At 32.1% G+C, this 27,578-nt stretch overlaps 2 protein-coding genes across 4 annotated transcripts in view; both read left to right on the plus strand.

Moving 5' to 3' along the window:
* LOC140432577 (senecionine N-oxygenase-like) overlaps positions 1–15,589 on the plus strand; it is a 133,003-nt gene extending 117,414 nt beyond the window's left edge. For all 3 annotated transcript variants that reach the window (XM_072520575.1, XM_072520576.1, XM_072520574.1), the window contains exons 3-6: positions 3,149–3,287; positions 6,714–7,013; positions 9,672–9,989; positions 15,230–15,589. In XM_072520575.1, coding sequence (XP_072376676.1) covers positions 3,149–3,287; positions 6,714–7,013; positions 9,672–9,989; positions 15,230–15,541 — 1,069 coding nt within the window. In that variant the 3' untranslated portion in view covers positions 15,542–15,589. The remainder of the gene's footprint in view (positions 1–3,148; positions 3,288–6,713; positions 7,014–9,671; positions 9,990–15,229) is intronic.
* A 4,665-nt stretch (positions 15,590–20,254) lies between these two features.
* Positions 20,255–26,523, plus strand: LOC140432578 (elongin-C). The gene is made up of 2 exons (XM_072520577.1): positions 20,255–20,658; positions 24,852–26,523. The coding sequence occupies exons 1-2, from the start codon at positions 20,444–20,446 to the stop codon at positions 24,991–24,993; spliced, it is 357 nt and encodes a 118-aa protein (XP_072376678.1). The 5' UTR covers positions 20,255–20,443; the 3' UTR covers positions 24,994–26,523.
* Positions 26,524–27,578: the final 1,055 nt, after the last annotated feature.

Consider the following 27,578-nt stretch of genomic DNA (forward strand, 5'->3'; position numbering starts at 1 on the left):
ACTGTCTCTTAACCCATTGATGAAGGTATTTACAGCAATTTCTTCAATATCTTGTCTGGTGCCTCCGGATAAGCCAACAGCGCTATATGAGCAACATCTCTTTCTTGGTCGTTGAATTCTACTTCTTGTTTGTACTTTGTAGACTTGTTGTAGAGATGGGCATCTCTGTAACGTTTGTCTAGTCAAATAAACAAGGTCTGGTAACATTTTTCTTGGACCAAGAAGTATATGGACCAAGATTTCCATCAAATGGTGGCAATTTTAATCTGATAGGATATGTCGTTTCGTCTCTAGGTGATTCTTCTTTCACTACAGGATCTAAAACTACTGCATTAACTGGTGGTAGCACTTTTTTATTGGTTATCATGGTCTCTAATTGTTTGATCTTCTCTTCTACGTCTTCTATCTTGTCGTTTTTGTATCTTATCGAATGTTCTAGAAACTTCTTAAAATTTCTCATTGCTCTGACTACATACTTCATCGAATTTTCTAAAAACATTTTTGAATTTCTCGTCGTTTTGTCTAGTTGCTTCTTTAATAATTTGAGACGTTTCATCGAATCTTTCATCATTCTTTCTAGAAGTTTCTTCAATCATTTGCGAGACAGTTTCAAATCCCTTTTCATTTTTTCTAGAAGTTTCTTCGAACGTTTGAGAAACATTTTTTATTTTTGTTAAAACTGCTTCTTCTGCTGACTGGAACTGGAATGTCTCTCGGTCATCTCCATTTTTGTTGAGAACATACTTCAGTCCTTCTTGAAGGATTTTCTTGGACCCGCTGCAGTCTTCAGCGCGTTCTTCTAGTTACTCACGTAACTGTTTTACTGAAAATTCTACTAGCAGCATCTTTGGTCAGGCACACACGTACTTTTTAAATGTTCTTTTTTACAAAGATCACTACCGAAGTCTTTTTCAAAAGTCACTGCTGAATTTATTTTTAAATCTCACACCGTGACAACAACTGTACCGTTTTTAAATAAAACGAGTGGTTCTAATTTATTTAAATATATTTATTTATAAGTTTACAGCACGATAATATCTTATCAACTAAGCTTAGCTAATATCAGCGCTACTTATATATAAAAGTTATTATGTACTAGAAGATTCTGGTAATATTAAAAGTGAAACTGGAACAAACCATGAAGTGGAGATATCCAGGAGTGGCTAGTATACCTGTTGAATACAAAGCACGTGGTGTTCGTGTGTATTAAGGTATAAAAAAATTGCTTATTACAAGCTTAAATTTTTATTTTAAGAAGATCTTTTCGGAATTAAATCATTCCATCATCAGTTAACTAAAAGAGAGAGTAAAAATACCAATATTAAAAAACACAAGTTAAAATTTAAATATATAGAAATAACACGTTGGTTTTTTACTACTTACATAAAAAGTTGTTAACAAACATTGTATGGCCACTTAAAAAAACTTTCGAAGGACATCCGTATTAAAATATAATCCTCATGGTTTTATCAAGGTAAATGCAATAGACTTAACTTATTGATTGTTAAAAACTGAAGATGGGGGCATCTTACATGACCCCCTGTAGCTGGTGAAGTTTTTTCGACTTACATTACCTCTGATCTGTTCTGGAGTCTTGGGCTAACTGATATAAAGATGGTATAAAAAATCAGTTAGTACCCATCAATGTCAAGTGGAATGATGTAGTAGGAGCAAAAGTCATTGTGCTTAAGTTTGTGAATAGGCAGTTTTTAGTGAAGAATTGTGTTTTGTGTGTAGTAAAATCAATAGCAATTTTTGATATTTTAAAAAGGTGGTAGAATGTAAAACAATGAGTGACTGTGATGTAAAATAAATTTGGTATACCAGGGTAAGGCAAAATTTAAGTTAGGTAGTTGAAATTAATAAATCATTTGGAAGCGGTAAAGAGAATGTTATTACCTAATTGTTTCCTTGTATGAACTACCATCTGACTAATCACACAGGTTTTCTTATAAATACTCACACTACATCTATCAATCTCTTATCACAATCAGTTTCAGTATCCCCAGCTTACATCTTTACATTCATCTCCTACTTCCTTTTCTTTCTCTTTCTTTTATTTCTTTTTCCTCGATTCATCTTCCACAAATTTCAAACCAACTTTTATCTATATCTACTTCATACAAGGAAACAATTAGGTAATAACATTCTCTTTACCGCTTCCAAATGATTTATTAATTTCAACTACCTAACTTAAATTTTGCCTTACCCTGGTATACCAAATTTATTTTACATCACAGTCACTCATTGTTTTACATTCTACCACCTTTTTAAAATATCAAAAATTGCTATTGATGTTACTACACACAAAACACAATTCTTCACTAAAAACTGCCTATTCACAAACTTAAGCACAATGACTTTTGCTCCTACTACATCATTCCACTTGACATTGATGGGTACTAACTGATTTTTCATACCATCTTTATATCAGTTAGCCCAAGACTCCAGAACAGATCAGAGGTAATGTAAGTCGAAAAAACTTCACCAGCTACAGGGGGTCATGTAAGATGCCCCCATCTTCAGTTTTTAACAATCAATAAGTTAAGTCTATTGCATTTACCTTGATAAAACCATGAGGATTATATTTTAATACGGATGTCCTTCGAAAGTTTTTTTAAGTGGCCATACAATGTTTGTTAACAACTTTTTATGTAAGTAGTAAAAAACCAACGTGTTATTTCTATATATTTAAATTTTAACTTGTGTTTTTTAATATTGGTATTTTTACTCTCTCTTTTAGTTAACTGATGATGGAATGATTTAATTCCGAAAAGATCTTCTTAAAATAAAAATTTAAGCTTGTAATAAGCAATTTTTTTATACCTTAATACACACGAACACCACGTGCTTTGTATTCTGGTAATAGTCCACATCTATTCACTTGCATTATTGCTTCGATTCCATCCCGGTCGATACATCCGGAAGCTTCTCGAAGGCAGATCATTGTCATTTTGAGATGCAACCGTTATATGAGCTGCGTCGAAATAAGCAAGTCCAGTACAATATATATACGAGTATATATAGAATGTGTCTTTATATTTATCTCGCGATATTTAAATGGCCTCTGTAAAAAAGCTATAATAACGACGCAACCAAAACTTTTATTTCTAGATTTAAAACTCAAATAATCAAAATATATTTTTAGGACAAATCTTCCAAAACAAGTAATGGGATTCCCCGATTTTCCAGTGGCTTCTGATAAAAACTCGTATTTAACACAAAATGAGGTTCTTGAATTATTAAATCAATATGTGGATCATTTTCAATTAAGGAGTCTAATTAAGGTAAGTAACAAATTTGAAAAGTCAAGTTTTTAAAATAATTTCGGATATAACAATAGTATAACAGATCTTCATCCTCTGCATTTTTTTTTGTTGAAACTTTAATGAAATTCAAATTTCTGCTGGAACTTTGTTCTTTATGTCTAATTAAAATATATTTGCCTAACCGACAAAATTTTAAAATAATTACAATTGTTATAAGCGTCCGCACTATATTCGAGGCTGGTGTTATAACGCCCGATAAAGGCATGTGGTTACAATGGAAACGACATGCAGTAACTATATCCTTTTCTAAGCACATCACACTCATAAATTTAACATTATATCTACTATATAGTTTTTTTTTGTTGATAATATAAAAATCTTAAGAAATAACAGTGGGGTGTGTGAATTAATGTAACTTAACTTTAGTCCTTTGAGTTTTTTGACGAGAAAATACATGAGTTATTTTGTGGTTTTTCAAATATGGAAAGTCAAGGTGCTGTTGGGATATCGACCTGTATTTTGAAATAAATTAATCCTATTTTAAAAAGCTTGCACGCGAAATTAATTGCACAGACTTGAGATAGTGCTGCTGTAATGCGTGCACAGTTTCGTTCTTGGCCATCAAAGCAGGTGGCACCTCTGTGCTCTAACCACTGACGTGGAAGTATTTTAGAGACATTATTTGAATCTTTCGAGTTTGAATTTGTATCAGTCCGAGTCGACTGGGGTGGGGACTACAACGAAATAACAATTATATGTGTGGTCAGCGGACAAAAGCAGACAAGTCCAAATTTGAGTTTTTTCAGGAAGCGATAAAAACTATTTTAAATTTAACGCATGAGTAAATGTAGCTTTTATTAATTAAAATTATGTATACAGGATACATGTATTACAATACAAATTAAAACAACAAAAATGTAAAAACTTTTGGATTTTGATTGACTTGTCCAGTTAGGTACTTCTTTCTTATTGACTTATCTTATAAGGTTCAAATGAAGTGCACATTTTAAAATAAAATAAAACATAAATATTCTATTATTATATTACGAAATAAACATTAAAAATACAATTTTAAAAGAACAAAAGCATTAAGTTTGAATTAATTTATTTCTTCATCATTACTTACAAGATCGGGGTGAGTATTTTGAGTTGTAGTATTCGTATGCAAGCCTTGATAAAAACTGTGAAATAAGGTGGAAATTAGAGGCAGTAGCGAGAAATTTTTTTTCTGCTTTTTTCTCTCTAGAAATAGGGACTGGTTGATTAGTTATGATTGGAACTTCCGAAGTTAATTGACCCCCTCTTATGTTGAAATCAATAGTCTTAAATGGGTCTTCTCTATTAAGGATGACTTTGTATTGAACGATTGCCCAGTTTTTCGTATATCGAATCCATCTTTTGTCCAGCCATCGGAATTGACAACCATCAGTGTCTTTATTTCTTAGTACCATGCACTGCTTGAACATACAAGTTGCATCCAGTCATGAGGATGAAATAATTGAATGTCAGTTTTCTTCTTTTTTTAAGTGTTACGCTTTAATACGTACTATATAGTTGTTTTGTGTAGATGAAATTTAAAGCTTAAGAAATGACAACGGGGTGTGTGAATTAATGAAACTTAACGTTAGTCCTTTGAGTTTTTGACGAGAAAATACATGAGTTATTTTATGGTTTTTCAGATACGGAAAGTTAAAGTGCTGTTGGGATATTGACCTGTATTTTGAAACAAATTATTCCTATTTTAAAAAACTCGCACGCGAAATTAATTGCAAAGCCTTGAGATGGTGCTGCTGTAATGCGTGGATAGTTTCGTTTTTGGCCATCAAATCAGGTGGCACCTCTGTACTGTAACCACTGACGTAGGAAGTATTTTAGAGACATTATTTGAATCTTCCGAGTTTGAATTTATATCAGTCCGAGTCGACTGGGGTGGGGACTACAACGAAATAACAGTTATATCGCTTCATTGATAACGATTCAAACGCGAAAGGTTTGACTACTTTGTGCTGAAACTCTATAATATTTGGCATTTAATTCATCAGAGCAATAGCAACCCTTTGCTGAAAGTACTCGAATACTGATTGGATTTGTTTTACAAAATAATGCCTGATGCTGTCACATAATTTAATAATGGCACATGATACATTTAGTTCTTCTTCTTTACGTTCCCTCTCCTCTAACGAGGTTGGTAATCATCACAGCTATTTTCACTTTTGAGATGCAGCTCTGAACAAGTCGTCGGAACTGCAATTATAACACTTTCTCAGATTGTTGAGCCAGGAGATGCGTCTTCTTCCAATACTTCGTTTTCCCTGTATTATGGTTTGTAGCAACACATATTTATCCCCTCTCATAACGTGGCCGAGATATTGTAACTTTCTTATCTTAATCGTATTCATGATTTCCATTTACTTTGTCATCTTTCTGAGGACCTCAACATTTGTTATTCGGTCTACCCAACTTATTTTTAATATTATTATTAATACATTTAGTTAGTTTAGTTTAAAATGGACTCAATGAAATTGCAATATGCTATTGACAGTTTAAAATAGTTGTTAACATCAGAAACAGTCCGCCCTCCGTAATGGAATAGGCAAGACTCCAGGCGACCGAAGAGACGGGTACGAAATGAGAAGAATTTAAATTTATGTGCGAGAGAAACTTGTGACAATCTTAAATTCAAATTAAGAATAGTTTTGCTTTTAAGAATCATCTATCTAGTGCAAAGTTGGAGTAAAGAGAAAATTATGAACATTATAGAAAGGAACTATATTTATGATAACTTCTGCAACACATTTCCAATGGTTAAAAAATGCATTGAAGTTAGAATTGACAATATTATACTCGCGGTCAAAAATAACAAAAGAAAACGAAAATATAATCCTCTGCTTACGTACTCTAAATTTAATAATGCCATATGGTTGTGTTTAAACATTTTGCGAAATAAAGATGTCAATGACAACTGCTGAAACTGAAAAATGTTTCCGTGCTTTGAAATTGATCAAGACGTTTTTAAGGAATACATTGTTGGAATAAAGACTAACTGCGCTTGACCTTTTATCCATCGAAAAAACTTTAGATAAAGAAATTTTTTAACTTTCAACAACAAAACGATAACAATTTCGACAACAAAAAGGTAATGGATAGGTTTATCTCCGAAAAAAACAGACGGATCGGTAGGTGGGGTCATTATCTTATAAAGTTTTATCAGTGTATCTTTTCTTGTCTTGTTCTTCAATGTTTTGTGAATTGCTCCGCGTATATTCTGAAAACTGTCCATTTTGTTAGCGAGTCTCCACTAATCAACATGTCCGAGCATATTTTCTAACATTCCCTCATTTATTTGTAATTAAATTTATTAAATTTAGCTGATATACACTGTAAATATGAATACTTGTACAAATTGACGTTTAGTATTAATTAAAAGTTTTCTATTTTTTGTAGTTTAACTGTATGGTAACCGATGTACGTCCACTTAAAGAAAACAAATGGCACCTTACATACATTCACAAACCTTCAAAAGAGTACCATACTCTAACTTACGATGCAATAATGGTATGTAACGGCCATTATAACCAACCTTTTTGGCCCAAATTCGAAGGACAAGAACACTTTTCCGGTACTATAGATCATAGTCATACCTTTAGATCTGCCCAGAACTTTGAAGGAAAGAATGTGCTTCTTGTTGGCGCCGGACCATCCGGGCTGGATTTAACTTTACAAGTATCTAAATATGCTGAAAAGGTAATATTTTTTTCATAACCAAAAAAAAAACTATTACAAAATTAACTTTTCTGTCCATCTCTCCCTCGTAAAATACTTTTAAATACTTTTATATATACTTGGTCCGTTGGTTCTTTGTACATGCCTCGTTATTCAATTTAATCTAATTAGATCAAAATGTGTAAGGCAAGCGTTTGCTGTCGTTTTAAGAACTAAAGAATGGCTAATATTCCAGTGTATGTTTGGTGTGTTATGAAGGATTTTTTTAATAAATTATTATTTTGAAAACTTAGTATATAAGGTATGTCCAGGTAATATAGCCACCTTAAGATCCTTTGTCTGTATTTGGGAACAACTTTAAATTTTTTAAAGAGTAACTGTTATTATAGTTATATGGGCTATCTAGATATATATTTATTTTGTAATTTTTAAAAAATTTATAAAAATAAATCTTTTATATTTCATAATTTTACTGAAAATGCTGGTCGCTTTAAACCAACATTTAATATTGGTTTAAAGCGACATTTAATTAAAATCAATTTAATAAATATGTGATAAATTTAGATAGACTGGCATTTGGATTAACTAAGGATCAATTTAGAAACATTTCTTTCAACTTTGATGTTCATTGTGGTGTTGCTGATAGATTTAAAACTAGGAAAAAAATGGTTTCACTTTGCACAATCCTTTATGAAGAAATTTAATCTATCACTCCGTAAACCTGAAGCAACTTTTGCTGTTAGATTAATGGCTTTTAATAAAGTTAATGTGGAAACTTTCTTTAAGGTATACAAGGAACTCCATGAAAAATATTCATATTCTGCTACTCTGCTGTTTTTGGCATGAATACCATTGGAAATTTTATACCATCGTTCCTAATATTCACAAGAGTAAAAATGCAACCAGCTCTTGAAAATGGAGCGCCTAAAGGGATCATAGCAGTAGCTTATCCTTCTGGATGGATGACTTCTGAAAATTTTGTTAAATATTTCGAACATTTTATTCAATACGCTCGTTCAAGAGAACACAACTCTGTGTTAGTGTTAATGGATAATCACACCAGTCACGTTTCTTTGGAAGTCATTACGTTATGCCGGAAAAATCACATTTCTCCACTTGGTTTCCCACTGCATACCAGTCATCATATGCAACCATTGGATGTGTCAATATATGAGCCTCTGAAAACAGCATACTCACGAGCTTGCGAGAATTTTTTGATTAGTAATCCGGGTCGTCTTATAACATTGTATGTCATTGCAATCCTATTTGGGAGAGCGTACCTACTTAAAAGCAGCAACTGTTTCAAATGCTCTTAGTAGTTTTAGAGCCACTGGCATATAACCTGTATATAGCCAGGTGTTTGATATTCTTGATTTTGAGACATCTCTAACAATAAAAAAGGACAAACAAATTTCAATAGAAGTTCCAACTACGTCTGCTTTAAAAAATGTAGGACCTATTACGAGTGTTGCATTAGTTGCAGAATAAATGCATTTTACTTTAATTTGTTTACTTTCTTATTTAACTGCCTTTCTTTCTTATAATAGGCATACCTTGTCATCTTACGCTCCATATTTAGTCATCTTACCCTCCACGAAGGATAAGATGACGAATATGACGTAGATAGATAAATTTTAAAATTTTCGTTTGAAATATTAACCCTTACTTAATCTAAATTTATTATGTAAAGTACTTATTTTATTTGGCGTATGGCTCAATACATGGAGTAAATACAGTAATAATTGTAAAAAACGTAAGTACATAATTCAAAAATACAAACATAAAATTATATAAAAACGAACATAGACAAAATACAGATAAAATACAAGATAATACAAACAGATAAGGTTATATCTTTAAGTCAAGTTGAGCTATCCATTCAAGGCTTGCAGGCGTAGTTTTGAAAAAGTCTTTTGGGTCCCCTCGATATGCCCTCAATTCACATATCTCCACTATGTGTTGGATGGTTTGATCTGGAGCTCCACAGTCGCAGCTGGAGGTAGGCTGTTTTCCCCATTTATGTAGGTTGTGTGCGCATACTGCATGTCCCGTTCTAATTCGGTTTAGGCTCTTCCATATGTTTCGTGGCTGGTCGAAGCCATCAGGCTTTTGGACTGGGTCAATAAGGTTGGATACTTCAGGTGGGGCTTCCTCAGTCCACAGCGTGCGCCATCTGGAGGTAACATTGAAATCATCTGCTGTTAGCTGTTGGGCTGTTCTTATGGGTGATTTTCTGGATGGGAGTCGGTTTGCTGCTAAACTCGGGATGTCTTCATTAATTGGTAGTTGCAAGTTGCTATTTACTTTCGAATACTCCGTTATCAAAGCCTTTTGTCTTCGTAGAATAGGCGGAGGAATATGGCTGAGGATCGGAAGCCAATATAGTGGAGTACTGTATAGTATAGTGAATATAGTGAAGCCAATATGTAAAGTACTATTATTACCTTATAGTTACATACATTCGGTACAAGGAAAAATATCTTAATATAAAAAAAATTAATGTTAAAAATAGCTCGCATTGAAAAAACACATAAAAAAAGGTTTCACAAAGTTTTCATAATTCATGACCGAAAGGGTTAAAGACCTAGGGGACGGACTATATTAAAGTTTAAACTGCAAAAACTATTACTACGAATAAAGAATGTTGTATCATATAATATTATATATTGTATTTTTTAGGTTTATTTTAGTCATCACTCCAGTAAGGCAGCAAAGACCATTTTTCCCGTGAACGTTGAACACAAACCAGATATAAAACGCATAATAGATGGTGGTACAATTGAATTTGTTGACGACTCTTGTTGTTGTGTCGATGCTATAATTCTTTGTACAGGTTACAAGTACAGTTTCCCATTTCTCCATGAATCTTGTGGAATAACAGTGGACGATAACTTCATGCAGCCTTTATATAAACATATGATAAATTTAGAAATGCCTACGATGTGTTTTATTGGAATTCCTTTTACCGTCTGTACATTCCATATGTTTGATTTGCAGGTAAATATTTCCATAATCCTCAACATTAGCATCATCATCCACATCTTATCTTAAGTCCATTGGGATTCCTTATTGTTCAAACTCAATTCAATCTGCCTATTTTAAATGATTTAAATTTTTTTTCAAAATGTGTCTCTAGTATTGTCACGACTTTCATACAATATTATTATAGCATGATTCAAACACAAAAGTCCCTTTTGACAATATGAAAGTACAATATACAAACAGAAGCAGCAGTAGTGCAGTGAGTAATGAAGTGTATACTAGTGAAGTAACATAAAAACTTGTTAGACTGAGACCCTTCAAGTCCAAATGAAGATTCCAAAAAGAGAAATACTACTTACCCAACCCAAAGGCAGAGCAGATGATGGTCTTTGACTACATACAAAGCAATCTAAGAAAACGTAATCTGAGAATATAGTCTAACTCATCAATACTAGCAAAAACAGACATTAAAAATCCCAATTATAAGCTTCGGAATCGCATCAAAAGTTACGACAAAAATAATTGTGTCCTTTTGTTTTCAAAGTCTTGTTCTTCCTTTCTTTCTTCACCTTTAAAACATAACATAAAAACATAAATATCGATATTACAGTCATTATTGAAAGTAAGACGAAGGACCAGATGTGATGTCGTGCTCCAGGGACGTAGACAGGGGGTTCGGACAATTGTATTTTAAATTTAACAAATATTTTGATTTTTCTGAAGATTATTGTTAAGATGCAAATCAAGTATTATTTATTATATTCACAAAACCTTTTATTAGAAAGTAATGCCTCTTAAGCTATTTTAAATAGATATCATATGTATGTGTTAACTGGCGAAAGCATCGTAAAATCTATTTTAGAATATATCACGACACTTGGATTGGATATGAATGATTGTGGATATGAAGGATATGATGGTGTCAAACCAAAATACATGAGTTGTACCATTTTGTAATTTTTGTTGATTGTTCCAGTCACAAATCTAATCTTACAATATCCATTATCATATCAGTATCTAACATAAGAAATTGTTTAGATATTACCAATCAATTAATTAATTTTTTTCAGAAAAAATGCTCATGCTCAGGTTTTCGTTTTAGATTGTAAAAAGAAAAGGCTTAGTATATTGTGCGAAACACACTTGTTTGTTAAAGTTTGTTGAGTTATTTGAACCTATTTGTATCAGCCTCGAAAAAATTTCTCAATCTTGTCGCGGAAGCTCGGAACAGCTAGTGCGTTATGTTCAGCGATAGAAAAAAGCAGTTTCTTGATTTCTCTCTTGGTTTGTGAAAATATTTTAAGCGTTAGATACGCTTCCATTATCCATATCTGTACCGTGGAGGTAAACAGTCGTATATCCATAATGTATACATTTGCAGGAAAGCTCAAAACATAGAGACTAGTCAATAAACTATAACAAATTTTGTACTTCCATTTTATTGAATTCAACATTATTGGTACATTACACTACGTAAATGGAAATATATTACTAGATATTAGTATTGTTAAGAAATGATTTACCTGGTGTACGTTATTGGGAGTTACGACTTTTTACCTCTATGTTCTTAAACGGGTAACATGCAAAATAAAAATCGTAAGTGATGACAAAAATATTATATTCTGTGTTTAAAAATGCAAAAACCAAATCACAATGTTTGAAACAAAAAAAAACTCGTTAAGTAGACGATAAAATATAGAACCTAAATATTTTTACTTTAGTTGTCGCTGTCACTGTCACCTTGCTGCTTTGAAATTGATAACTGTTGGTAGAAATTATGAAATTGCACCGGGATCCACTGGCAAAGCTTTAATAAATGTTCGTATTTTTTTTTTTTGGTGATACCTTTACAATTCGTACGCATAGCAGGCAATTGATCAAGGAATGGTATTTGAGTTCTCGCTGATCTTGATACATTCAAACTCAAAATTTTGTTTTGTAAAGTTTGTTTTATAAAAAATAATTAACGGCGACGCAGCGCGAATTTGAAAGTGCACCACAGTTGAAATAAGGAACTCTTGTTTTTCATTATTCCGTTTTTTACCAATACATGGTAAGTGAGGTTTGGCATACAATATTTCGAAATTTTTGAAATCTGATACCTCCATTTCAATCACAGTTGCACCTGTAGAGCGGATTAACTGCTGCCAGTCCCAAGGCGTAACTATTTCCATATTTGCTTGTTTTTTTAACGTCCTTTCAATTAAACCATGAACATGATATGCCTCCATGTGGTTATGCCCTCTCAACAAAAACTTGTGGTCTATTGTTTTTAAATTTGGACATATTTTTAGTTGCCATAGGTAACTGAACATCATCATTATATTACGATTTTGACTGAGACAATTGTCAGACCACATAAATATTCTACCGTAGAATTTGCAAGAACAATTTCACTCCACTTCAATAATGCTGAAGCAATTTCATGTCCACCCCTTCCAGCTTTCGATTCGTCCCACGCCTTGTTTGTGGTGGAATCATAAATTGTCAGGTTTAGTGTCCATAGCTTTAACGAATAAAAGCTTTGATTATTTGTCAGGTAAGGGGTTTTCAATATACCTCATATCAACGGCAGCCGTTGTCTCATGGTAACACCCTCAACTAAATATCATTTAATGTAGAACTGGAGCGCAAAACTTAAGTGGAAGTTCGCTGGACATACCATAAGACGGAAAGACGACAGATGGAATAAGATGACTATACACTGGAGACCATATAGTTACAAACCGTATACATAGAGATACATAGTAGAACTGGAGCTACGGTTGTTTACCACTACCGCATTCCAAAGCGTACTATCGTGTACGCACGTATCTATGGATATACTACTGTTTACCTCAACTGACTAATGGACTGGAGCTACGGTTGTTTACCACTACCGCATTCCAAAGCGTACTATCGTGTACGCACGTATCTATGGATATGCTACTGTTTACCTCAACTGAGTAATATAGTTGCGGTTGTTTCTAAACACCGTATCTAGGCAACTAATAATGCTGGATGTACGATTCTTTTCCACCAGATGCTATGAATACCTGACAACTGTTGAGCGTGGTCTTAACTCCATTTCGGCAAAAATTGGAGTTACGACTGTTTACCTCCACGGTACAGATATGCTTCCAGGCTTCCAGGACCATTGTATTGTCATCATTTTTATGTTTTTTCGTTAATGACAAACTACTCCTTTCTCAAAAAATATATTAAAAAGAGTAAGTATTCTTATAATAAAAAAATTTATAAAAATAATTATTAAAAAAATTAAATAATTTATTGGTGGATTGAATTTTTATACGTTTTGTAGACAGGGAGAGGTGAACTTAAACGAGTGGGTACTCCCCGAAATAAAATCCTGGCTTCGTCATTGTCGGGCTCCCGCGTCGGCTAACCCAACCAATTCCCCGTGTTGAATTTTAAAAAAAATATTTATGATACTTTTGCGTTCTTTACTAATAACTCAACAGTTACGTTATGACTCAGGTCAAGTCCAACATCGTAAGCAAAAGACTGTGTCTACACTCTACTACTAACAACACATAACTAATAATCACAATCGTAAAAAAGAAAATCGCCTTAAATTTTTAAATACATAATTTCGGTTATTGTATAAGGGCGTGTACAGGTCTTTTCTATTGTAAATTTACGTATTGTTTATTATTATTGTTTTGTTATAATTAACGTATAATGACATTGAGAATGTCATAACATCCCTGCTTAGCAAAGCAGACAAACTGATCATACTTGGTGATTTTAATAAAAATTTTATAATTGAATCTGGCCCTTCTTTTGATACTCAAAATCTATTAACATCTTTTGGTCTAAAAATGACTATAAACGATTATACTAGAATCACATCCCAGTCCAGTAGTTGCATCGACAACATTATGACAAATTTTTCTGAAAATATCTACAGAGTGGGCGTATTTGAACCTTGTTTTTCTGACCACAAGCTCAATTTTTATTTATTGACTCTGAGCATAAAGTTGATTACACTAACCAAACATTTCAACGGTTTATCACTTCTTCTGGTTTGCAGAAGCTTAAACGTGCCCTAGCTAGTACAAAGATGGACTTTTTCTATGATATTAATAATGATCCTGATTTTTTGACAGTTTTTCTTACCAAAACTTATAACAACTTAATAATAAAGCATTTTCCACTAAAAAAAAAGTACGACAAACTGCTGAAAAACACCCGTGCAATAGTTTAATAATGAATTAAGGTCTTACAGATCTAATCTTTCTCTTATTAAACATATTGCAGGTGCTACTAAGGATCCCGATTTGTTCAAAGTATATAAACAACAAAAAATTGAATATAATCGGCAATTACAAAATTCTAAACTGTCAGCTTACTGTGATTTTATTACTAATTCCAATAATAAACCTAGAGACTGCCGGAAAATAGTAAATTTTGAAAGGAACAATACAAATCCAGTTCGGTACAACCTGATATATCTCCATACGAAATAAATCAATTTTTTACTACAATTGCAGAGAATATAATTACATCTCTTCTCACTATTAATGTCGATGTTCTCTTCAATTATAGAAATTATCCTTCTCCTAGCAAGTCCTGTTTTTTCGTCCCATTCTGGAAGAAGAGGTGTCTCAAATAATAAAGTCTCTTAGTAATTATAATTGTAGAGATGTTTACGAAATTAATAGCAAAATTTTAAAAGAAACTTACCAAATAGTTTTAAAACCTTTCACTCATCTCATTAATTTAATTCTATCAACTCGATTATTTCCGGAAGTACTAAAATACTCAAAAGTACTACCTATCTACAAAAAAGGTGATTCCTCAAAAACTAACAATTACAGACCCATAAGCATTGTTTCTACTTTTGAGAAAGTGATTGAAAAGGTTTTCAAACAACAATTTTATTCCTATTTTGAGTCAAATAGGAATAAAATAAATAAAGGATACTCTACTATCAAAGAAATAAAATGAGAATTAATCAGTGAAGTTTTAATATTTAACCTTTGTTTGAAAAAAAGTAATGAAAATAAAATACAATTGAAATTGAATTTATTTTAATTTACAATTGGAGCAACAAGCAATATTTATACAGGGTTAGCCACTCAAAAGGGTCCGCCCTTTTATACAGGCTAACCCTGTATAAATATTATACGTTTTAAAATTTTTTACACATTTTTAGTGAACTCCTGACAAAACCAAAAACCAATTATTCAGTTTTTAAAAACAGAATCGTTTTACTGTCTTTCTTATATATTTACTTGATTGAATTTTTTTAGGCAAGATACTTCTGTAAATTTCTAAATGGTTCACTGTCTCTTCCAAGTGCAGAAGAAATGAGAGAAGATACTAATAAAGACATGCAACGAAGATGGGCAAAAGGAATTCAGAAGAAGCAAGCTCATTGTATGGGAGAATATCAGCAGGAATATTATGACGATTTGGCTAGCGTTGCTGATACTAAACCAATCAATCCAGTATTAGTAAAATTACGAGACTACAGTGTACAGCAGCTTTATGATAATCTCATTCATTTTAGGGAAAAAAAATATAAGATTATAGATCGTGAAAATTTTATAACAGTAAATTAATAACCAAAATATTGTTTTTAATTGTAATATAAAACAGATAAAAGTGTCTTTCTTAATTTTATATCTATTTTAGAATAGTGCAGTTTTTATTATTCTAGCAGATAAAAGACTAGTAAAAGAAGTTTTTTTATTGTAAATTCAAAAGAGGATATGAAGCGTTATGTTGAGGATTAGGTTCTCGAATAAAAAATGATCAACAAGTTTAGTTTCTGGAAAATAGAGTTAATTTTCAAATATTTCACTTTCCTCTACAGAATTAAAAAACACGTAGTGATGTCTATTTTCTGTCATATAAATCAAAAGTTTTTTGTCAAGTGGGAGGTTGCCTAAATTTGTTTCTCTCTTTCAGTCTGTCTTCGATTCTGATTCTGATGAGTTATCAATCATGACACGAAACATGTCGTAGACAAATATTTTCTAATAATAATTTCTCTAGTTAATTTATTCATCATCATTCTGGTTTTACAACCCTACGTGAGTCCTAGCCTTCTCAAGAATTTCTCTCCAGTCGTCCCTATCCATCGCCTTTCTCCACCAAGCACGTATTCCCATATTTCTCATGTCTTCATCGATGTTATCAAGGAACCTTGTTCTAGGTCTTCCTTTTCTTCTCTGACCAATGGGTCTATCAAGGAGCGTTTTTCTAGCTGGGTCATTATGTTTCATCCGCATTACATGCCCTATCCACCTCAAACGTCCTATCTTTTCATTAAATTTTATCCAGGTCTCTGAACAATATGTTAGGACTGGGCGTACCTATTATTGTTTTTAGTGTTATTTTTGTATTTCTCGATATAATTGTGGATTTAAGGAGGATATTAAGCCCACAATAGCATCTGTTGGCCGTGCAAATTCTGCGGTAGTATTATTTTCAGTGTTAAGGAGCGCTCCCAGGTATACAACATATATATATATATATATATATATATATATATATATATATATATATATATATATATATATATATATATATATAGTAAACTCTTAAATATTGGGGAAATCTGCAAGAAATACTCTAATGTGTATCAATTGTTTCGCCGAACGTTTTCGCCAAAGAGAATTAATTTGGCTTCTTCAGGGCTGAAAGAGAATAAATTATAATTAGCTACCATATATTATCTATTAAAACATTATTGATCTTACCGTAACTTAGAATTGTAGAGTTAGAATATTAAAAAACTTTGCTAGTAACATAGTGGTGTTTTTTGTTACTATGTGCAAAAAAAGTTTTTTATAAGAATTGAAATGTATGGTAGCTTCGAACTTGACACGTAAAGGCTTACCCAAGGTTAATCGAAAACCCAATGCAACTACATTTAAAAGGAGGTAATTCTTTGAAATGTCGGCAATAACTAAATTTTTTTAAATTGCCGACATTTCAAAGAATTACCTCCTTTTAAATGTAGTTGCATTGGGTTTTCGATTAACCTTGGGTAAGCCTTTACGTGTCAAGTTCGAAGCTACCATACATTTCAATTCTTATAAAAAACTTTTTTTGCACATAGTAACAAAAAACACCACTATGTTACTAGCAAAGTTTTTTAATATTCTAACTCTACAATTCTAAGTTACGGTAAGATCAATAATGTTTTAATAGATAATATATGGTAGCTAATTATAATTTATTCTCTTTCAGCCCTGAAGAAGCCAAATTAATTCTCTTTGGCGAAAACGTTCGGCGAAACAATTGATACACATTAGAGTATTTCTTGCAGATTTCCCCAATATTTAAGAGTTTACTATTTAACTAATCTGCAAAGATTAAATTTCTTTTCTATATATATATATATATATATATATATATATATATATATATATATATATATATATATATATATATATGTATATATATATATATATATATATATATATATATATACATATATATAATGGCTATACACCCCAGTGTGGGGTTAAACCGCAAATACTTTCTAGGTCCTATTTCTTAAGTGGATCAGTCTTTTTTGTTTATCTTATCTTCTTGACAATATCTCTCCATTTTGTATACAACATACGTATTACTTTTTCTAGAGCCAGACTGAACAGTATATAGGAGATAGGGTCTTCCAGGATTAGCCCGTTATTTGTTTTAAAAGGTTTAGACAGTTCCCCCTGAATTCGTACTCTACATTCAACTTTTTCTAGAGTTAGTTTTGTTAAATTTACCAATTAACTTGGTATTCCTAGCTCTTTCATTGCTTTAAACATTTCTCTTCTACTCACAGAGTCGTAGGCTGCTTTGTAGTCTATAAATATGTGATATCAATGCCATATTCCAGCGTTTTTTCCAAAATTTGTTTCAGGGTTGCAATCTGATGAATTGTCGATTGACCACCTCTGAAACCAGCCTGGTATTTTCCTACTATTGTTCTGCATATGGTGCCTTACGATGACATAGTACTGTGGAAAATATTTTATACGTTGCATTTAGAAGCGTAATTCCTCTGTGGTTAGAGCATTTAAAGATATCTCTTTTTTTTTGTGTATGGTGCAAAGTATTCCAATATTCCAATCATTGGGGAGGGATTTCTGCGTCCATATTTCTTTTATAAGCTGCTGTAATTCCATTATGGTATCATGGCCACCTTCTTTATATACACTGCTCCAAGAAATTAACGCACCACTTTAAAACTTACCATATAACAGGAAAATATTAACTGAAATGAAAAGCATTTTATTGCGTATTACTTTACTTTGTAAAACAAACATATTTAGTGATGTTGTCGCTAACCATCTTCAATATTCATAAACTTAACACAATCTTAAAACAATTAACAACAAAATCTCTAATTCTAAAAATAGAAATTGTTTATTTTTTTTGCTTAATCAGATGTATTTCGGCCCCTGCTATGAATGACAGCTTGGCATCGACGATTTATACTTAAAATAAACGGTCTTAAAGTATTCTTATCCAGTTCATTCCAAATTCCTGGACAAGACGTTGTTCCAGTTCCTGCAGAGTGTTTGGCTGATTAGGAAAATTCCGTAGACGTCTACCAAGCAAGTCCCAAACGTTCTCTATAGGATTGAGATCGGCACTATTCGCTGGCCATTCCATAGCATCGATTCCAACTTCCTCTAGATAATTTTGCACTATATTTGCAACGTGCGGTCGTGGATTATCGTGCATTAGAACAAAATTTTCACCAATATAAGGAGTAAATGGCACAACGTGGTCTTGAAGAACGTCAACGATATATCGGTGAGCGTTAATGGTACCGTTATTTAATACCACCAAGTTTGTACGACCCATTAAAGAAACGCCACCCTAGACCATAACCGACCCTCCATCCAATAACGTCGTTCCTCGCATGTTACACTGTGCATACCGTTCGTTCTGACATCGGTACACGCGATTACGCCTATCACAATTGTAAAGACAGAATCTGCTCTCATCTATAAACAGAACTCTATTCCAACCAGCCTTCAACCAATGGATATGATTTGGTGCAAATTCTAAACGCGCTCTGCGATGAGCTACGGTCAAGGCTGGTATACGATTTACCAAATTACCTTCCTTGAGACGTTGGCGAAGAGTTTCACAGCTGATTCGAACATTATGAACATCTTCTAGTTGGGATTGTAAGCTTCTGGTAGATACAAATCATTGTCTTAGGATGCGTAGTCGTAAAAAACGGTCTTGAACGAACGTTGTTACACGCGTTGTTACGCGTCCATTTGTTCTGGACGCGTAGAGTGACTACCGGTCTCTTTGTACCGTTCCACCATTCGGGAGACCGATGTATGGTGTACGCCGAACCGTTCCCCTAAATGTCTGTAACTCCAACCTTCTTCATGCAACACCACTATTTGAGCACACTCTTTATTAGTGAAATTTCTCGATTCGCGTTGTATTTTGATTAAAACAATAGCAAAATGTTACCACCAAACAGCAATAGTTCACACAACGACTGAAAAATGACACTAACCTCTTATCGACATTAACAAATTTACAGCACCTTTGTTTTGTGTCCTTAGAAACCGGTTGAAACAAAAAAACAATACAAGTAACCTGATGAAAACATTCTAAATACATGGTATATTCCATACAAAAATGAATACAATTAAATTCAAACACCAATGAATCGCTTTTTTTGTTTTTGTAAATGGTGCGTTAATTTCTTGGAGTAATGTAGTTCAGCTGGGAGATTATCTATTTCGGGTGATTTGTTTACTGCATCTTTAACTTCCATAATCGTTGGTCATTCCTATTCCCTCTCGTCTGTTCCCCTTACCTCATCTCTTTCTTCCAGGTTTTCTTCTTCTTTCTTTATATTAAGTGTCTGGTTAAAGTATTCCACCCATCTATTGAATACATCTTTCCTTGTTGTTAATAGGTCACCATTTTGACTTCTGCATTGTCTTGTGGATGCCTTGAATTATTTTCTATTGATGTTTAATTTCTTTTTTCTTTCTCTTTGTTGAGGTTTTCTATATATTTAAGTTCCTCATTTAGGTGGTTTCGTTTTTTTCTTTTGTGTCTCCTCTTTTCTTCCCTTCTCTTTGTGTGGTAATTCTTTACAGTTGTTCTAGTTCGTCGGGTAAGCATCTTTCTGTAGGCTTCTGAAAAAAATTACATTTTTTGTGTTTTTTAAAGGCACAGTCTGTGACAGTCAGGACCACAGAACAACTAATAAATTTATATATACCCTGTGTCCTGTGGTCAGGGTCAATGCGATGTTTTATGTGAAAAGTTGAAGTTGATCGTTGATCATATATTTGACAGTGACAGGTGGTTAGGTTAGTTTTCTCAAACGACCTCCATCGTCGTCTTTGAGATTAGCATTGTTTTCAATAATCTACAAGGCTTCTTTCATCACACGCTATATCGATTAAAATAATTACACTTTGCAGTATATAAAATAAACATTCAAACAACGAAATAGTGCAATTAAAATCAAAATGGCAGACAGTACCACAGAAATAAATCAAGAAAGAGTTTATGGAGGATGCGAAGGACCTGATGCTATGTATGTAAAATTAATTTCATCAGATGGTCATGAATTTATAGTTAAAAGAGAACACGCTCTTACATCTGGCACTATCAAAGCCATGTTAAGTGGCCCTGGGCAGTTTGCCGAAAATGAAGCAAATGAAGTTAACTTTAGAGAAATCCCGTAAGTATGAAGTAGTAGAACAATAATTGCAATACTACTACTTTAGCTGTACATTTGAAAGATAACTGAGACCTTCGAGATCTATTTGACCGCTTTTATGCACAGAATTCTTTGTTTCATGTGCTCCAAGTGGTATGTATACTATGAATTTCTTAAAACATACAAACTGATGTATTTTCTAACTTGGCTTTTATAAATCCGGCTTATTACACTAGTACTAGATAAGGTAATTTAATATATACCAAATGTCCAATCTGATGAACTGTCACAATTTGGTTACTTCAAACTTATATTCATTTGTTCTAAGTGTTGGTTTCGAGAAAATTCAAGGGACATTTTATCAATTATGTCCCCCAATTCAATAATGATGAAATAGAAAAAAAATATGAATGAAATTATCTGTACCTGTTAATTAAAAATAATATATTACAATGGGTTTTCAATTAAAATGGCAAGAAATTATGAAATATTTGTTTATTTGTATTAACAGTAAAAGTTATAAAAATGTAAATTGAAAATAATATTCAAATTTAAAGAAAATGTTAAATAGCACTTAAATAAAGTTAAATATATCAAATATTTTGTATACTTGTATAGTAGTATTTTTCTGTATATTTTTCAGTTTATTGAGTGATTTTGAAAAAAATCGAATTTTTTGAGAATTTCTGTAATTTATTAATGTCTTTACTTTAAACTCAGATTATTCAAAATTAAACCTTTTAAACCAGTTCAGAATGTAATGATTGTATGAAGTAAATTGTAAATGAACAACAAATAGTTGCAACCAGGATGGTTTTGGCGGGGATCGGTTTGTTACTTTCTGCATCAAAAAATATAAGTGGACTTTATTTTAGTTATAACTTACCTTAATTTTCATGAAAATCACTTTTACCAGTGGTTATTTAAAGGTGTTTTAAAGTCTTTAAAAAATCCCTATAAGTTTTTCATGAAAAACTTACTGTTTTCCAGTTATTCAACATCATATGTTTGGATTTTTGTATTCGATGAATATATCTACTTTTAAGCAACTATAACTTTGTTAATATTAAATTTACGGTAATAATAAAAAACAAATCTCTGTGTTTTATAAGCTTTATATTATATCCAAACAGTGTTCCCAATAAAATTTCAAATTTTCAGAGTTATTCACGAAAAACATCTTTTTTTATGTGTAGTTTGTGAACTTTCAGTAACCAGTAACTATAAAAATATTGTTTCTTTCTCTATTGTTTTTATAAACTTTTTCCACCCCGAGTTGGGATGGTAACCACCTCCTGAGAAAAAGCACATACTGGCATAGGATAGATTTTGATCTTTGAGCTATTCTACCTACTTTCAAAATTTCAAGCAAATCTATGTAAATAAAAAGAATTTTAAGGAGATAACCATCATATCCTGGACTATAATATGACATTTTCTGTACACAAAAAGGCATTAGGGATAAAATCATGGTTGAACTTCATAATGAAATCTGACAGTATATAAAGGGCTAAACGAATGGCAGTGTATAAACAAACAAACAATTAATGAAATTTTAAATCAAAAATTACACAAGGAAGCCCTGAAATTGTTATTTCCACCACCAGAGAAAAAACCCAGTACCTTCTGCTCGATTATATATAAAGGCAAAATATTAACAAAAATTGCCAAACACATAAAAAAGAAAGGAATAACACCATCTTTCAGAACAAACAACAACTTAGGCAAATATATTAAAAACAACAAGAGCCAAAATAAAAAGCACTTACGCAGTGATATATACAAACTTAAATGTGGCGACTTCTCAAAAACTTACATCAGTCAAACTGGTAGAAATTTTAATAAACAAATAGCAGAACATAAAAGGGCTTTCACTAATAGAAAAACAGATTCTACATATGCACTTCACCTTCTAGATCATAATCATTCTTTTAATGACGAATTTCAAATTCTTCACATTCAAAATAAAGGCCTTAAGCTATCTTTGTTAGAATCTATGGAAATTAACAAATTAAAAAACAGATATAATTCTGAATGACCAATTTGAGACAAACAGTTCTCCCCTCCTCAACCTATTTCATTAAAGACTATAAAGTGTAAACGCAAGCCAAAAATAGATCACATGAGAAAGCTGTAGTGATAAGATTTTATAATAAATTTTGTGGAAGTTTTAAAAACAAAGTTTTCAGTGTTTTATTGTATATATATATTTAGGGATTCTACAGTATTCACTGCCTTCCCTCGCTCAACCGTTTCCATCTCTCTCTGTTGTTCCATTCTCCATCGTTTAGTCCTCTCTTACTCATGGCATCGTCTACTTCGTTCCTCCAGGATTTTCGGGGTTGTCCTCTTTTCCTCCTTCCTATGGGGCTCCATTCGGTTATTCTCTTTATCCATCTGCTGTCGCTAGCTCTTCTTACATGTCCATACCACTTTAGTCTTTTTTGTTCTATATATGTTAGTATGTCTGTTTCTATTGATGTTCTTTGCTTTATTTCGTCATTACTTCTCCTATCCATTCTTGTTACTCTGCAGCATCTTCGCAGGCATTCCATCTCTGTTGCTATTATCTTACTGCTGTTTTTCTTGTTTATGATCCAATTTTCGGCCCCATATGTCATAATACTTCGCACTAATGTTTTATAAATCTGCGTTTTTGTCTTCATATTTAGGTGTCTATCCCACCATACTGAGTTAAGTTGTCGGATTGCTGTTCTTGTTTGTCCTAATCTTTGTGTAATTTCTTCCTCTGTTGTTGCCTTTTTCGTGATTATAAACCCCAGGTATTTGAATTTATCCTTTCCTTTGATTGTTACGTTGTCATCAATCTGTAGATAGAATATAGTTTTATTGTTACACATATAAATGGCTGTTTAATAGAGATTTAAGCTGTGCAGCGAATCTAAAATCAAACACTTTTTGGAATAAGTGATGTCAAAAACATTGTACCTATCTACCTGTACAAGAGATCCAGAATTCTGGAATGAGTATCATGAATGAATGGGAGATGTACAATAAGCCAACTGTTTGAGATGTAAGAGATCTGTTTAATTAATTTGAGATTGTGTTAAATAAATAAAGATCACAATTGTTTTGGAATTTCATATGCAGTGGGTTTTACATTTCATAGGATGGACTGAGAAAAGTATTTTAAAAAACATGATGATAATTATGTAGGGCTTGATATCAGACATTAAAATTATTTTGGCTTAGAAGGCCAATGAATAAATAAGTCCCTTTTTAATCTTATAAATAAAAAATGCAGCTAAGGTATCACACTCAACTTTAAGGGGATGTAAAGATCATTGAAGTGGTTGTTTAAGAATTGATGGTGCATTTTTTAATAGTGTTAATTTGAATCTGAAAATATGGGCACCAAACAACAGAGAAATGTTCCAACAGAGTTCTGACCAAGAGGCAGTATTCTAGTCTAAAAACTTCAATAGAAAGTATTTAAAATTTGTTCAACAAAAGAAAGCTATTCATCCAGAATAATACCAAATCCCTAATGGATAATTCAATAGTTGTTTATTTACATTGTGTTTTTTTCAATTCCATGAATTTTTCTGAAGAAATTATTACTGTTTTTTTTTAGTTTTATAGTATACCTATTCTTATTGTATCAATAATGTAGGTGTTGTAACTCATTTTACAACAAAGTTTGGCCCTGTATACAGCTCTTCAGAATTTTAAGTAATCAGTCAACCTTAAACATTTACTATATAGGAAACACTTTGCTATATTAATTAATATTACTTGCTACATGATAATAATGGCTTTATAAGCTGTTGATGATTATGTTACCAATATGGTCATGTCACTTTGAACTTCTTATTATTATCTGATCTGGAAGACACTTAAAGTGACTTGAAAAACAGTTAAATAAACCTGAAGGACCTGAAAGAGTTCTTGAACGTAACACCAAGAAGATTCTTTATACCAAGTTTTAAGGCTAGGGCTTTTACTTTAAGAATTATCTCAAGACTAGGACTTTTCCTTCAAGAATTATCTCACAGAGAGGTGAAACAATTTCAATAAGGATATGTTGGGGCTGTAAGACCTTTCAGTAAACATACATTTAAATAAGAGCAACATAAACTTACAAAACATCTAATATCGGGACCACAAGTCATTATGGACATTTTTAAAGTATAATAGTAAGACTGAATTACACCAAGGTTTCCAATTTCATAATATGTTGAATTTTGTTCCAGATCCCATGTACTACAAAAGGTCTGCATGTACTTTACCTACAAAGTCCGTTACACAAACAGCTCCACAGAGATACCTGAATTTCCTATTGCTCCAGAAATTGCACTAGAATTATTGATGGCTGCTAATTTCTTAGACTGTTAAATTATTTATTCTAAAAAATGGGGGTTGTTAATTACTTAGCTGTAAAATGCAGTTGCTAGTTTTTTTTATTTATTTATTTTTACTTCATTTGTAATAATAATTAGATGACAATTGAAATCCTGCAAGGATACCAGAAGAAAAAACAATGTTGACTGCCAAAGTTGATTGTATCATATATTTAAGTAGTTTCTGTAAAGTTTGAACAATTACTTTTATTGTATAAATGATTTTGTGGGACTAACTCATCATGGAAAAAAAACTACTGTGCAACTACATAGTGAAGTAATAAAATGTATTTTTATTAGTCAAGCAGTTTGTGATTCATTTCACTGTTGCCAACCAATATAGTGAAAAAATTCAGTAAGACACTTAAATGCCTATATTTGATTATACATGGTATTGGCACTAAGCTATTCATATGTTAGTAACAGTTAAGTCATCTAAGTTAGTTCTATACATCATACATCTAGAATTGATGATAATAAAATATCATTTTGTTTTCTCTAGCTGGATATCTCATTGTTTCGCTTTAAAACAATACTTCTAGAGTGTAGTAATGACAGTTAACATTGCAATTTTTTGTTTTATTTCAGTGATTTTTATTTTCTGTGCTTTTGATATATGAAGAATTATAAACATCATCATTAACTCAAGTAATGTGGATCTTAGTTGAGCATCTTGTTTTAAGACTCGTATTATGTTGGTGATCTTCAAAGTCTTTAATAAATGGTTTTATTTCATATTATCACTGAATATTTCCAAAGAATTTTTACTTCAAAGAAGTCATCAGTACTCATTTAGGTGAAATATTTATTATTTTTTTGTATTAGAAATTGAGCAATTCCTTTGGGCTATCTGCTATCTGGTAATTTTGTATCTAGCATATTTTTAATATTGTGTTTCATAAACACACACCTTTAGAGATATATTATGTAGAATATACTAAAAGTTGCTTTAAGATATTGGTGGCCCAGCATTTTACTTTGATTTATTTTGCCAGACTGATTTTTTTGCATATTGTAATTTTTTTCAAATAAATATAGTTACCTATGTTGAGTGTGTATTATACTAACTCTAATATTTCTTACTACAGTATGATATACTTTTCGACTAAAAAATGTAGACTCAGAAATTTAAAAACCTATCGTTATTAAAATGAAATAATAATTAAACCTGTTTTGATCTGTCAAAAAAAATGATTATAAACTTTATAGACTGCATTTTACAGCAATACTTATGTAACACTCTAGACGCCATATAGTTCAGCTCATGCATATTAACTCTAAAATGTCAAAACATGAAACTTTAAGGTTTAGCTTATCATGATATACTTGAATATTTTAATTTGGCTTAAATTTCAATCAAGTAATTTCATATTTGACCATTTTTATATCCTTGAAGTTGAACTAATACTATTTTCAGTTGTCCATGGTTTTTCATTTTTATTTTTGATTCTCATGTTTTAATTATTTTACTGCAGAACTTAATGTATTTAGAAATGATTTTTTTCCCAATAAATTTTTTTACTAACTTAAAATCTATTAGTTAACCTCGAGAAGAGTTGTACTGTTATATTGAATCTGTAAAGTAGGTGCTGGAGGTCATCTTTATTTTCTGCCATAATTATTGCATCATCCGCGTAGCACAGGATACTCAAACCTCGGTTTTCCGTTTTATAACCAATGATGGTTTCATTTATGCTTTCTATTATCTTGGCCATGGTCATGTTACAGAGATTCGGACTGAGGCTATCCCCCTACTTGATTCCTGCTTCAGTACACATTTATTTCTTCACCTGTAGCTTAGGTCACATTGCTATCACTGCAGGTCATAAGCCAGGACAAGGTAGGACGGTTCACAGGGAGACTAGTAACGTACCTGTGGCGAAGAAAGACTTTACTCATACAACTATCAGAACAGCAAAAGACAGTATGACAGTTAAGTACCACTATGACGCATCAGTTATAGACAATCACCGGATGGCTGCTGGAACCGAATTAGAACTGGAGGTACATATAACTAACAAAAGATGTGAGGGATGACATGAGATCAAAATAAGTAAAACACGTTATACGTGGATAAAGCATATTTAATGAATTCTTAGGTATTCTATATATAAACGGAGAAGAATTTTTTTGGCCTTTGACACAAACAATATTGTGTACAATAACAACATATTACTAATTGTCACAGTTAATCTGTAATGTTTAAATAGGAACATATGACTAAATACAAGTTTTATTACTAAGTTATAAATTAAAAGTAAAGTAAATGGAAAACAAAGGGTCCTATTCTGTTAAACAACTGAATGTCTTTCAAGAAACCAATTAGGTTAAAGACTTGATCGGGTGAGTTTAAAACGTCTTTAATATTTGACTTAATTTATGTTGAACTCTGTGTTTCGCGTACCGGGGACACTCGATAAGGATGTGTTTCACAGTTATACGCTTGGGCAGATTTGGCAATTGGGCTTCAGCTCGGACTTCATTAAGTAGTCATGTGTGAATCGGGATTGTCCAATTCTTAATCTTCGGATGGCAGCTTTTTCTTTTCTAGAAATTGTTGAAAGTTTAAATGTTTTAAGA

Source organism: Diabrotica undecimpunctata, chromosome 1, assembly GCF_040954645.1.
Source record: "Diabrotica undecimpunctata isolate CICGRU chromosome 1, icDiaUnde3, whole genome shotgun sequence".
Classification (NCBI taxonomy): Eukaryota; Metazoa; Arthropoda; class Insecta; order Coleoptera; family Chrysomelidae; genus Diabrotica; species Diabrotica undecimpunctata.

Bases quoted from the DNA above. Each gene is read 5' to 3' on its own strand.
- LOC140432578 (XM_072520577.1), top strand. From the start codon at position 20,444: ATGGCAGACAGTACCACAGAAATAAATCAAGAAAGAGTTTATGGAGGA. The intron at 20,659-24,851 runs GTAAGTATGAAG...ATTTTGTTCCAG, and splicing joins GTTAACTTTAGAGAAATCCC to ATCCCATGTACTACAAAAGG.